Source organism: Crotalus tigris, unplaced genomic scaffold, assembly GCF_016545835.1.
Source record: "Crotalus tigris isolate CLP2741 ecotype Arizona unplaced genomic scaffold, ASM1654583v1 scf7180000017614.5298720, whole genome shotgun sequence".
NCBI lineage: Eukaryota > Metazoa > Chordata > Lepidosauria > Squamata > Viperidae > Crotalus > Crotalus tigris.
The window spans coordinates 883660-898717 of record NW_024096513.1 but is presented as its reverse complement, the minus strand read 5'-3'; the positions used below and the strand labels follow the sequence as shown (position 1 = coordinate 898717).

The 15058-nt window shown below is 36.9% G+C and overlaps 1 protein-coding gene across 1 annotated transcript; it reads right to left on the bottom strand.

The window, feature by feature from the left end:
* Nucleotides 1–3514: 3514 nt before the first annotated feature.
* LOC120300685 (vomeronasal type-2 receptor 26-like) lies at nucleotides 3515–11859 on the bottom strand. Its single transcript, XM_039327000.1, has 6 exons — nucleotides 11780–11859; nucleotides 10927–11218; nucleotides 10104–10526; nucleotides 8362–8589; nucleotides 7782–7908; nucleotides 3515–4413 (listed from the first exon to the last, which is right to left on the bottom strand). Exons 1-6 carry the CDS (start codon nucleotides 11857–11859, stop codon nucleotides 3515–3517), a joined length of 2049 nt encoding a protein of 682 aa, XP_039182934.1.
* Nucleotides 11860–15058: the final 3199 nt, after the last annotated feature.

The following is a 15058-nucleotide window of genomic DNA, read 5'->3' as shown; positions in this document are numbered from 1 at the left end:
TAGGAATTCTACCAATTTTCATTAGACTTAAGCAAACTTGAATATATAAGTTTAGGATGCATAAAATTAGTAAAGTGATTTTTCAATAATTTAGAAGGTATGGAGGACAAATTCTTGATTTTTCTTCCAGATATGTATGACTGTTTTGAATGTTCAGAAGATCATTATCCAAATAAAGAAAATAAAGAATGTATCCTGAAACGGGTGGTGTTTCTAATCTTTGAAGAAACCTTAGGAAATGGTTTTGTTTCTTCTTCTTCACATCTTGGGTACTTGGAACTTTTATTAAGCACAGGGATACTCCCATTGTCAAAGCCAACAACCGGTCTCTCACCTACATCTTACTTGTTTCTCTTCTGCTCTGTTTCCTCTCATCCTTGTTGTTCCTTGTCCAACCTGGCAAAGTGACCTGCCTTCTCCGACCATCAATGTTTGGCATCAGTTTCTCAGTGGCAATTTCTATTGTATTGGCCAAAACCATAACTGTAATTGGTACTTTCATGGCCACTAAACCAGGATCTCAAATGAGGGAATGGGTAGGAAAAGATTGGCTTTTTGTACTGTCCTTTCCTGTTCTCTCTTACAAGTGTGTATTTGTATTCTTTGGCTGTCAACATCTCCACCATTCTCTGAGATGGACATGCATTCAGAGCTCCAAGAAATTATTTTACAGTGCAATGAGGGGTCAGCTTTCTTTTTCTATTGTGTCTTGGGCTGCATGGGTGTCTTGGGCATCGCCAGCTTTGTTGTTCCTTTTCTTGTCCATAAATTACCTGACAGCTTCAATGAAGCCAAATTCATCACCTTAAGCATGTTGATATTTTTCAGAGTATGGATCTCCTTCTTTCCAGCCTCTCTGAGCACAAAGAGAAAAGCCATGGTAGCTGTGGAAATCTTCTCCATCATGTATTCCAGTGCTGCATTACTGAATACATATTCTTGCCAAAATGCTACATCATAGTTTAACAACCGGAGCTAAACCATAGGGAGAAATTCATAAAGAGGAATTAGTACATCATGTGATATTTCTGGTTCAGAAAAATTCCTGAAAAAAGAAATAGAAAGATAGTTTGCACTTTACAGGAAATATATACAGTATAAAACTTATAGAATCATAGAAGTTTTTATTCCTAGGAAAGAATGATTAATATAGAATATTTTTGATTATTAAGACTTACTGTTCATTCCAGAATAAGTTTTTATTTTGCTGCAATTTCACTAGTTTGCAAGATTTTTCAACACAGCTGTTGAACTAGACTTTCATAATGTAGCTTTCCTGGTTGCTATTAGGGTATTTCAGATATTGTCTTAAACTATATCCAATGTTTGCAGAGACATTTTCATGGATTTTATACTTTTGATTCATAAAGCATTACATAAATATAGTAAAATGCTAATTAACATTTGATGGGTATATATTTAATATAGTATATCAGTTTAGGATTTGTTAGAGTTCTTTGAAATGTACTTGTACTATACATTTAAAAGCATTTTTTAAAACTCCTTCATACTGGGTAATAACCTTACACTCTCTTTCCGTTAATTTATATTTCCACTGTAATCTGTTATCAGGTGTTAATGACATGGGACATTTATTGAAATGATATGAAATGTATTCTTCCTTCTGTCCCATCCTTTTTTCAAAGTGTATGCGTACCAATAAACATAATAAAGAATGATTTGGTTTGGTTTAAAATAAGAAGTCTGACATTTTTCAAGAAAATTAAATATGAAATTCAGCCTAAATCCTAGAAAAAATATACAAACGTCTCTGACAGAGGAAGAGACTACAAAGATGAAAATACCTGGAGGAAAAGTTAGAGTGTTCCACTAGATGGAGATTCAGAATAAGAGAGTTGGAAGGGACCTTGTAGGTCATTTAGTCCAACCCTCTGCTCAAGCAGGAGATCCTATACCATTTCTGGCAAATGGCTGTCCAATCTCTTCTTGAAAGCTTCCAGTGATGAAGCATCTACAACTTCTGAAGGCAAACTGTTCCATTGGTTGATTGTTCTCACTGTCAGAAAATTTCTCCTTATTTCTACTTGAATCTCTTTTGATCAGTTTCCATCCATTGTTCCTTGTCTGGCTTTTCGGTGGTTTGGAAAATAGGTTGACCCCCCTCCTCTCTTGGACAGCCCTTCAAATATTAGAACACTGTTATCATCTCATCCATGGCCCTTCTCTTCACTAGACTAGCCATGCCCAATTCTTGCAACTGTTCTTCATATGTTTTAGCCTCTAGGCCACTAATCATCTTAGTTGCTCTCCTCTGCACTCTTTCTAGAGTCTCAACATCTTTTTTATAGTGTGGTGACCAAAACTGGATGCAGTATTCTAGGTGTCACTACTAAGGCTTTATAGAATGGTATTAATACCTCACATGATGATAGATAGGTAGATATGTAGGTAAGCATGTAGGTAGATATATAGATAGATTAGATATAGTAAGATAGATGCTATCTATCTATCTATCTATCTATCTATTTATCTATCTATATGATAGATAGATAGATAAGTAGGTAGGTATGTAGGTAGGTAGGTAGGTAGGTAGGTAGGTAGATAGATAAATAGATAGATAGATAGATAGATAGATAGATAGATAGATAGATAGATAGATAGATAGATAAAGATCCAACATGAGGACTCTGCTTCTGGTTATAGATACCATGCTGGTGGTTTCCATTGCTCCTCAGTAAAAATGTTTGGGAGTGGAGATTAATGTCAGACACAAAAAAAAAACCAGGTCCACACATGAAGGTTCAAGTAAACTGATTTATTGCTTAAAATCTATGCAGAGAAATCTACTTCATGAATGGTCAGTGTATGGTTAGAACGAAATAAGGATCAATGGCATTCAAGGGATGGTTGCACTTGTGGCAATGTAACTGTTTCCTCTTTTCATTCATCCCTCTGATTCTACCACTCTTCTCCTACATAAATAAAATCACTCTTCATTATAGATATTGGGCAGCATACACTTTGAATAAAGGTTGACAAAGAAGCAAGAATACATTTCATTTCTTTTCAATAGATTTCCATATTACCACAAACTGATAATCAATTACCTATGTTTATATATAAAGAGTGAATAGTAATAATTCAACATGACATTTTAAAAACAAGGTGAAATGTACAGCATTCAGAAACTTAGTAAATTTATGCAGTGGTTTATAAATAGAAAGTATAAACATCATGAAAGTAGCATGTCAAACATTGGACAAGCTTTGAGTCAACATCTGAAAAGTAACAATTCATGAGAAATCAATTTTTTTCAAAGTCTCTTGAAGTAGAGTGTTGAAAGAGACAAAGCATTATATTCTACCATCTTGGAAAATAGTTGGAAATGAGAAACATTTCTTTGGGGCAATTAAAATAAATCTTGCTACAAAGACTAATCCTTCACAAATCCTCCTTTGATAGAAATAAAACTTCTATATATTTCCTCAAGACAGGAAACAGTCTTTCTATTCTTTCTTGTCACTAACTTCTTTGGGCCAGAAAGATCACATCACTAATTTCTCTTTGTGAGATGCTCCCTTTGGTTTAGTTCAGGCCGGAAAACAATGATGTAGCATTTTGGCAAGAATATGCATCCCAGTAATGCAGCACTGGAGGACAAAATGGAGAAGACCTCCACAGCTACCATGGCTTTTCCTTTTGTGCTCAGGTAGGCTGGAAAGAAGGAGATCCACACACTGCAAAAGGCCAACATGCTGAAGGTGATGAACTTGGCTTCATTAAAACTGTCAGGTAATTTACGGGCAAGAAAAGCCATAATAAAGCTGACAATAGTCAAGACACCCATATAACCCAATACACAATAAAAGAAGAAAGCTGACCCCTCATTGCATTGTAAAATAATTTCTTGGAGCTGTGAGTGCATGTCCAACTCAGGGAATGGTGGAAATGTTGACAACCAAAGAATACAAATACACACTTGTAAGAGAGAGCAGGAAAGGACAGTAGAAAAAGCCAATCTTTTCCCTACCCATCTCCTCATCTGAGATCCCGGTTTAGTGGCCATGAAAGCAACAACCACAATGATGGTCTTGGCCAGCACACTAGAAATAGCCACTGAAAATGTGATTCCAAAAGTTGATTGCCGGAGAAGGCAGGTCACTTTACCAGGTTGGCTGAGGAAGAACAAAGAGGAGAGAAAACAGAGCAGAAGAGAGACAAGCAGGATGTAGGTGAGGGACCGATTGTTGGCTTTAACAATGGGAGTGTCCCTGTACTTAATAAAAGTTCCAAGTACCCAAGATGTCAAGAAAAAGAAACCAAGAGCTGATGAGGCTAAACCAATTCCTAAGGTTTCTTCAATAGATAGAAACACCACTGGTTTCAGGATACATCCTTTCTTTTCTTCATTTGGATAATGATCTTCTGGACATTTAAAACAATCATCCATATCTGGGAGGAAAGTCAAGAAATTTGTCATTTAGGCATTCCAAATCAGTGACACCCATTTTATTAATTTTATACATTTTAAACATGTATATTAAGGTTTCCCCCTTATGAATTACTGCCTTGTGGTGGCAAAGGGGCTTGTGTAACTCAATGAAGCTATAAGCTATGCCGTGCAGGGCCACCCAAGATGGACAGTTTATAGCAGAGAGTTCTGACAAAATGTGATCCACTGGAGAAGGAAATGGCAAACCACTCCAGTATCTTTGCCATGAAAACCCCATGGACAGTACTAAAAGGCAAAAAGATATGACGCTGGAAGATGAGCCCCTCAGGTTGGAAGGTGTCCAATATGCTACTGGGGAAGAGCAGAGGGCTAGTACTAGTAGCGCCAGAAAGAATGAAGCGACTGGGCCAAAGCCGAAAGGACACTCAGCTGTGGATATATCTGGTGGTGAAAGGAAAGTCCGATGCTGTAAAGATTTTTTCTCCATAGGAACCTGGAATGTAAGATCCATGAATCAAGGCAAGCTAGACGTAGTCAAAAAAGAGATGAAAAGACTGAACATCGACATCTTAGGAATCAGCGAACTAAAATGGACAGGAATGGGTGAATTTAACTCAGAGGACCATCAGGTATACTACTGTGGGCAAGAATCCTCAGAAGAAATGGAGTAGCCTTCATAGTCAATAAAAGAATAGGAAAAGCAATACTGGGATACAATCCCCAAAATGACAGAATGATCTCAATTCGAATCCAAGGCAAAACATTCAATATCACAGTAGTCCAAATCTAGGCCCCAACCACTGGTGCTGAAGAGGATGAAATTGACCGGTTCTATGAAGCCCTACAGCACCTTATAGAATTAACACCAAAAAATGATGTCCTTATCATCATGGGGGATTGGACTGCTAAGGTAGGAAGCCAAAAGATAACCGGAATAACAGGCAAGTTTGGCCTTGGAGAACAAAATGAATCAGGGCACAGGCTAATAGAATTTTGTCAAGAGAATACGATGGTCCTAACAAACACTCTTTTCCAACAACCCAAGAGACGGCTCTACACATGGACATCACCAGACGGTCAACATAGAAATCAAATTGACTATGTGCTCTGCAGCCAAAGATGGAGAAGCTGTATACAGTCAGTAAAAACAAGACCAGGAGCTGACTGTGGCTCAGATCATGAGCTTCTCGTTGCAAAATTTAGGCTTAAATTGAAAAAAGTAGGGAAAAGCACTAGGCCACTCAGGTATGAACAAAATCATATTCCTGATGAATATACAGTAGAGGTGACAAATAGATTTAAGGAACTGGATCTGATAGACAGAGTGCCTGAAGAACTCTGGATGGACGTTCGCAACATTGTATAAGAGGTAGCAACTAAAACCATCCCAAAGAAAAAGAATTGCAAGAAAGCAAAATGGCTGTCTGAGGAAGCCTTGCAAATAGCTGAGGAAAGAAGGGAAGCAAAAGGCAAAGGAGAAAGAGAAAGATACACCCAATTGAATGCAGAATTCCAGAGAGTAGCTAGAAGAGATAAGAATGCCTTCTTAAATGAACAGTGCAAAGAAATAAAAGAAAACAACAGAATAGGGAGGACCAGAGATATCTTCAAGAAAATTGGAGATATGAAGGGAACGTTTCATGCAAAGATGGGCATGATAAAGGACCAAAATGGCAGAGACCTAACAGAGGCAGAAGAGATTAAGAAGAGATGGCAAAACTACACAGAAGAACTATACAAGAATGAGCTTAACATCCCAGATAACCACAATGAGATGGTCATTGACCTTGAACCAGACATCCTAGAATGTGAAGTGAAATGGGCCTTAGAAAATCTGAGCAACAACAAAGCTAGTGGAGGTGACAGTATTCCAGCTGAGCTATTCAAAATCTTAAAAGACGATGCAGTAAAAGTGCTACACTCAATTTGCCAGCAAATTTGGAAAACTCAGCAGTGGCCACAGGATTGGAAAAGGTCAGTTTACATTCCAATTCCAAAGAAAGGCAATGCCAAAGAATGTTCAAACTATCGCACCATTGCACTCATTTCACATGCTAGTAAAGTTATGCTTAAAATCCTACAAGCTAGACTCCAGCAGTATGTGGATCGAGAACTACCAGAAGTACAGGCAGGATTTCGAAGAGGCAGAGGAACTAGAGATCAAATTGCCAACATACGCTGGATCATGGAGAAAGCTAGGGAGTTCCAGAAAAACATCTACTTCTGCTTCATTGACTATGCAAAAGCCTTTGATTGTGTGGATCACAACAAATTGTGGCAAGTTCTTAAAGAGATGGGAGTACCAGACCATCTCATTTGTCTCTTGAGAAACCTATATGCGGGTCAAGAAGCAACAGTGAGAACGAACACGGAACCACTGATTGGTTCAAAATTGGAAAAGGAGTCCGGCAAGGCTGTATACTGTCGCCCTGCCTATTTAACTTATATGCAGAGCACATCATGAGAAAGGCAGGGCTAGATGAATCAAAAGTTGGAATTAAGATTGCCGGGAGAAATATCAACAACCTAAGATATGCAGATGATACCACTCTAATGGCAGAAAGTGAAGAGGAACTAAAGAGCCTCTTGATGCGGGTGAAGAAGGAGAGTGCAAAAGTTGGCTTGAAACTCAACATTAAGAAAACCAAAATCATGGCATCCGGCCCTCTCAATTCCTGGCAAATAGATGGGGAAGAAATGGAGGTAGTGACAGATTTTATTTTTCTGGGCTCAAAGATCACCTCAGATGGGGACTGCAGCCAAGAAATTAAAAGACGCTTGCTCCTGGGGGAGGAAAGCTATGGCAAATCTAGACAGCATTCTAAAAAGCAGAGACATCACTCTGCAAACAAAAGTGCGTATAGTCCAGGCCATGGTTTTCCCAGTTGCAATGTATATGCCTGTGAAAGTTGGACCATAAGAAAGGCTGAGCGCAAAAGAATTGAGGCCTTTGAATTATGGTGCTGGAGAAGACTCCTGCGAGTCCCTTGGACTGCAAGGCGTTCAAACCGGTCAGTCCTAGAAGAGATCAACCCCGACTGCTCTTTAGAAGGCCAGATCCTGAAGTTGAAACTCAAGTACTTTGGCCACCTAATGAGAAGGAAGGATTCACTGGAGAAGAGCCTAATGCTGGGAAAGATTGAGGGCAATAGAAGAAGGGGATGACAGAGAATGAGATGGCTGGATGGAGTCACTGAAGCAGTAGGTGTGAATGTAAATGGACTCCAGAAGATGGTGGAGGACAGGAGGACCTGGAGGAGCGTTGTCCATGGGATCGTGATGGGTCGGACGCGACTTCGCAATTAACAACAACAACATATTAAGGTTTGTTTAAGTCTGATGAAAAGTGGTAGAATTCCTACCATACCATTTTGATTTGAAATCTTCCCTTCTGGGCATGGCACACAGTCATAGCAGCAGAACTGATCCCCTTCAATCCCTTTCTTCCAGTTGCCAGGAAAACAAGGGTCATTGCATCGAGAAAATGGAAGAACCTTATGATAAACAAAAAAAAAATGTTTTGAAAAGGAGGGTTTTTAAAACAGATTCTGAATATTCTCCTTAATAGAGTGACATGATTATTGACTTCCCAAAAGGATGGTGAATTTAACAACTTGTTCAACAACTTAAAAACATGTAGATATTACAATGATGTACAAATGTTTCTATTGAAGGGCCGGATGAGTAAATAATTGCACATGGTGACAATCCCATAGAAACATGGTCACTCTTGTGATTTCAGATGGAAATGCACACCAAATATGCAACCATGGCTTTTACATTGTAATATCACCTTTGTCAATCTGACGAATCATTGATCATCAACAACATTTGAAGGAATATGCCATTGTTTATTTTAAAAATTCCCAGAAGTTAGATTTTTAAAAAGATGTGTTCAGTATGGGATCCTAATCGACTAAGGCATGGTGGATTCATTAATTCGATACCTGGTTAAAAGCTGGACTCCAGACAATCAAATCTTTATCCATGGATAATTCTTTCCCTTTTGGAGCTTGTGGATCCATCTTTCCAACTCTAACTCTCTGAAAGGATCTGTTTGGAAAAGTGATCAAATTGGTGATGTCGAATCCACCTATTGCTTCCCCTTTCTCATTCAGAAACACTTTCTCCCCAGCTGAATTGTTAAAAGAAATGCCTTGAAGAAATAGATGGAGCTAGTTGAAAGAGAATGAAAGAGAGAGGATGTTGAGAGCTATATAATAGAGAGGGGAAAATCATATTCAAGTTTCATTGTCATTCTTCCAATTGCTAAAACTATTATTAAATATTTGTGCTTAGAATTTGGATAATCGATATTGGAAAACTGACCAAAGAGGGAAGCAACCTGGAATTAAGGAGAAACTTCCCAACAGTGAGGACAATTCACCAGTGGAATAGCTTGCCTTTGGAAATCGTGGGCGCTCCATCACTGGAGGTTTTTAAGAAGAGATTGGACAGTTACCTTTCTGAAATTGCATAGGTTCTTCCGCTCGAGCAGGGGGCTGGACTAGAAGACTTCCAAGGTGCCTTCCAGCTCTATTCTATTCTATCTAAGTGCATGATAATGTATATGTCCATACTATATATCTAGTTTGATATTAATATAAGTAAAGAAAGAATGAAAGAGTGCAGCAGAATTTAAAAATGATTCTGGAATTTTGTGATTTCTTCCAATTATGTGTTAGGTCCACTATTTAAACAATTAATTCAAGATAAGTCATATCTAATCTTTCCTCTTTGATAGAAAGTAATTTGACAGTCTGAGGTGCAACTAATGTTCTTTAGCCAGTTTTTAGAATGAGAGACTCCATAGAGAATGCAAGATAGAGATTATTGTAAACATGTTTCATATTTATACAGTACATCTTGATGATCAGAATAACAACAGAAACTACCTTTTCTGTGTCTATTTTAAACAGAACAGTGTTTCATAGTCAGAAGGGACCTGAAGGTCTTCTAATACACCACCTTGCTCAAGGAAGAGATCCTATAATATTTCATATAAGTAGTCCTTCTCTTCTTAAAAATCTCCAGTGTCGTAGCATCCAAAACTTCTGAAGGCAAGCTGTTCCACTAATTCATTGTTAATTGTTCTCACCATCAGGAAATTTCTCCTTATTTCTAAGTTGTTTTCTCATGCTTGATTTCATATGGAGAAAATATTAAGACTTTACACAATGGGTTCAAATATAATTCTACCTCAAATTGCTTATTGAAATAAAATTAGTGTCCAATGCAAAGGGAATACCTGCCAAGACTGGAGATGTGGAAGATCAGGATTTTTACACATCATAGTTTTTTTTCTATTGAAATGTAATGTGTATAGAATTTGCAAAGCATGAGCCACAGCATGAACAGCATTGTAGATACTGTAGCTTTGTCCAGTCATTTCCATTTCAAAGGCAGGTCCAGGAAGATCCTCTAGCTTCATCTCCCCAGTGCATTTCCTACTCTGCATTTCTTGTAATTCTGTTTTTGAAAATGAACAATCAAATAACTGTTCCCAAATTTCCTGCAAAAACTCATCTCTGCAGACTGAAAGAGGATTGATGGTCTGAAGGAATTCCTTGAAACCTGCAACTGCTGTTGAATGAGCAGTGAAGGAAATAGCCCCATGGAACATCTGGAGATCCCAACTGATTTGAAATCCTGATAATACAAAATCAATTTGTGCAGTCATGATCCACACCTTTCTAAATAATGCAATTTCTTTCCTTTCAGGATCTACCATAAATGTGACAAAACTTAGCCACATAATTGTCAATGCTTCTCCATAGACAAGAAATGCGTTGGCTTTGCTAGTTATCCAGTTCATGGAAATAATTGAGATTGTTTGATAAACTTCTGGGAAATCTTCTAAGTGGATGAGTTGTGCAAGCCTTTCTATGAACGATGAGCAGATTCCGTTCTCTGAAAGTAAGGGCTGCATTTTATGTAAGAATTTTTCTCCATCATTGTTATCAACAGCAAAAATCCCAATCCAGGTCCACCTGAAATGGTGAAGCAGTTGGATAATCCCAATATACTGATGGTCCTCTTTTGGGATCATGAAATAAAGTGAAGAAAGTTTACTAGTCTGAAATGCATCTTGAGCTAATGAGCCATATGTCAGCTGCAAGAAAGTGTAATGGTATTTTGTTCAGTTGGTAGATCAAATGTAATTTTCCTGATTTAGTTTTCATATAAAATATATCAAAGGAAGGAATTATTTTCCTGAAATTCTTCTAAGTATTAATATGGAAAGGAATTTCTTGGAATAACTTCAAACTCTTATAATTGATCAATTCTTTTGATAGAAGCAAAGAATACTATGTTCAACTCTTTTTCCAGATATGTAATGTCTATGGACTTCTTATATTTGCATTATAGTTTCAAATTTATGCTAATAGACCTTAAGCCAGGTAGAACATCTTAATACAAACCTAAGCGTAATCTTAACATTCCTTAATTTTTGCATAACAACATCAAGAACAGAATATAGAATTTTTCTCTTTAACCCTTTCACAACTTACTTGTGGAATCTTGAAGAATTGAACAATTTCAGCAATATGAGATGATATGACAAAATCCAATCCTCCAATAATAGCCACGAGATTCTTCTGGCTATCACACTTATAGTTAGGGACAAATTCCTGGGATTTGAAAAGCAGGTCCAGAGTGGTGCGATAGGTCATCCTTGCATTGAGGTAACTGTCATAGATGTGGAACCCAAGAGTGATGTTAGGTAACATCTGGGAGTCCTCATTGATCTCCTTCACAGCAAAGGCCAAGGCAAGGACGTGTTGATGAAATTTGGGGAATACACTGCAAAGAATTTAAATATCATAGTTGAAAATGTAAATTGACAATTCTCATAAAGTGGCAACATTTCTATACTGTATGAATAACAAATATTTCTTTCTCTGATGATAGTAGGAAGATAATAGCTTCCCTAAAATGCTTAATAATTCATACAGAGTTTACATTTATTTTACACAGCATTTCCCTGACTTTCAACAAATATGTATTACAACAAATACAAGTAGTGACTTTTTTTCAAATTAATATATTTTCTATGTGAGTTTCAAAAAATGGTATATGAATAGATTTAGGAGGTATCACTTACATACTGTATGTATGTTTTGTGAGGAGAGATATGCACAAACCTTTTTTTTAAATATAGACTTCTTGATCTTAAATTTTGTACATTTCATGTGAAAGATTTTGAAATAATCTAAAGTTTATGTCTTTTCTCACAACCAGGTACAATTCAAAAGAAGTTAAGCATAGATTACAATAAAAACACTAAATTTATGCACAAAGATATACTCATATAAAAGATTCTTGAAAATTTGGATAAGATAAGATAGAGAAAAAAATTCTTACACTGGTATTTCATAAGGTTTTGTAGAAGGAATTTCACTAAATTTAATTTCAAAAAGGTGGTAAGCAATGTGAGATGCCATCCCACCAACGATGAAGTCTGCAGGCTGGTACCACTCATGTGGAACAAGGAAAGCATCGCTTGTAGGGCATTTCAGAGAAACTACTTTGTGTACCCAAAATATCAGAAAAAACATTTTCATGCTTTTGTTATTCTGAAAATGTTTTCCCTTCCATCCTACTGATCAAGAGGTAAATATAATCCAATACTTCATCTAAAGATTGATCCAAGGCTTATCTCTGAGAATGCACCTAATGAGAAAATCTGTCAGTTTTTATTTAAAGATCCACGTGAGTGCAAAATTGCATCTTGAACACCATCAGGATTTGAACAGATACTCTGGGAGAGGAAAACGGGGGGTAGAAAGCTGAAGCAAAGTATCTCACAGAGCCATTATTACCCTTGTGCCAAACTTCCTGTGATTCAAGTGTTACTTTATATCCAAACTGATACCTTGGTCGTTGTTGAATATAATTCCCTTCTGTGCAGCCTTTGGTGTTATGGCCTAGTTAAGAAAACATGGTGATTCCTGTAGGAGATAATTGTTCTATTTTGATGAGATAATAATTGGCCAATGGTTCAACTATTTTTTTTTAAATGAGCAAATATCAATAACAGTAATTTTTTTTAAAAAAGTTTCTTATTTATAAAACAGTTAAAACAAGGATGGACATAATGTAACATTCTAGTGTATATATTCCTAACAATTTGTTCCTCATCATACATATAATTCTTAATTTCTATATATACATATTTTTCTATACAATACAGTCTCTAATTTGTTTCTCCATATACTGACATACAGTTTTATATATCTCTATCTTAACACTAACTTAAAACCCGACCAGTTCTCCTTGATTCACACCAACAATAGAATTTCTCCCAGATTTCAAAGTAATCTGATTCTGTCTTGTCCTTCATTTCCATTGTGAGCCTATCCATATCAGCACACGATAAGATTTTATATAAAATCTCTTCTTCTGTTGGAATTTCTTTATTCCTCCAGTTTTGTGCATATGCCAATCTAGCAGCTCTGAGAATATGTAGCATCAAGTACAAGAGCCCTTTGTCGTATTTCTGCGTAGTTATGCCTAGTAGAAAGAGTTCTGGTTTTAGCTCTAGCTCTATCATTAGTATTTTTTCCAGCCATTTTTTAACCTTGTTCCAAAAGTCACGGGCTTTTGAGCACTCCCACCACATGTGGTAATATGTCCCTCTTGCCAATTTACATTTCCAGCACGTGGAAGAAATATTTGGACCCATTTTAGCTACTCTTGTGGGTGGGAGATGCCTTCTGTAGAACATTTTGTAGAGGTTTTCTTTGTAGGAAGTGGCCAAAGTAAGCTTCCTATTTCGTACCCATAATTCTTGCCAGATATGCAGATTTAAGTTGAGATCAAAATCCCTGCTCCACATTAACATGGTTTCTTTTACCTGTTCTTCATACATTGCCTGATCTAACAAATAATGATATAGCTTTTTAATCATTTTATCCTCAGTACCTAGTAATATTTTATCCTGGCCTATCAGTTCTATTTTTATGCCTCACTCTTTTTTATCTTTCCAATATCTCGCCTGTAGTTGAAGGTATGCCCCCCATTCTCGTTCTATCCCTTTGATCAATGACAGTAATTTAAGGGAGATTTGTAATAAAATAAATGCTTAGTTGTAGAAAGTGTTTTTTGAAGTTACCACATTGATTTTCTACCATTTTTTCACAAAATAGAATATGAACAGATCCACCAGGTATCAGTCTTTTATTGCATGTATGTTTTTTTGAGGAATAACAATGCACAATTTAAAAAAAAATACCTTGAGTTGACTAAAAATCTTCAAAATATTTCTTGCACCAAACTTTCCTACATTCTATAGCCAACACTTAACAAAATCTAAAGAATCTTATTTCTTCAACCACAACTAGAAATATTTGAAAGACAGAGTGGCTTACATTAGAGATACAGTAAAACCTTTTGCTCATTTCAGCAATTTGGGGGGAGCTGGCTAAGATTATAAAAAGAAAAAAAAACCTCTTTATATGATATGTCATAAGGTTTTACACAAGGATGTTCCTTCAATTTCAGTTCATAAAAATGATAAACTATATTGGATGTCATGCCACCAATTAATAAATCACCACTCTGCATGGAGATCTATAAGGGGCTGCCCTTGAAAAGTATCTGGAAGCTCCAGTTGATTCAAAGTGCAGGCCCCCGTATGGTTTTATGCACACCCAGATTATACATATGCCACCTTTCTTGTGGGAGTTGCATTGGCTGACAATTTGCTTCCGGGTACAATTCAAGGTACTAGTTGTCACCTTTAAACCCTACATGGCTCGGGACCAAGTTATTTGAAGAACTGTCTCTTCCTGATCAGATCCACATGATCCACTAGAGCAAGGAGGCAGGCAATGTTTAGATTGGCCGCCACTTTGACACTCTTTTGCAAAGACATGAGCATATGGTTTTGCCAGTAGGTCTGTGGAACTCAGAGTAGGTTGGAACCTATGAAGTCACTCAACTGATTCATTGTAATCCGCGCAGGTGTGTTTTTATTGTTTATATATTGGGTTCCATTTTTTTAAAATAGCTTACAGACACTGACTGTCAACACTACAAATGAATTTGGCTGCAGCCATTTTCAGCTCATTTTTTGGTTGCAACAGAAATGGGAACAGCTGTGTGTATTCTTTTTGTCTAGATAAAACCTAAAATTGTTCTCTGGGAACCAAGGTCATTGCTATCAGAGTTTTGGCGGGTAGAAGTGTCTGCTAGAAAGCCCACCAAACTAGTGCATTGGGGAATGTGATTTATGACATAGAAATGGGGTGGGAAGTTCATCTTTGTAACTTTGTAACTTTGGGGGAAGGGAACTTCCCTATATCTTAAACGTATCTAATCAATCAATCAATCAATCAATCTCTTTAAAGTGACAAAATAAAGTCCAACCTGGAGTCCTTTTTTCTATTGGGATCATCTGTCTATTGGGCTCATAGTCTTGGTTTCACCTTTGTTCATGGCGATACTATGTAGCCATTAAAAATGCTCTTTGAGGAAAGCAATTGTCTCGGAGTCCTTTTTTCTATTAGGTTCATCTATTGGAACCATGACATTGACAATGAGTGGGAGGCCATAAAATTCTGTGAAATGAATAAATAAATAAATAAATAAAACTCCATACAATGATGTTTCATAAGGTTTTATTCAAGGATGTTCCTTAAA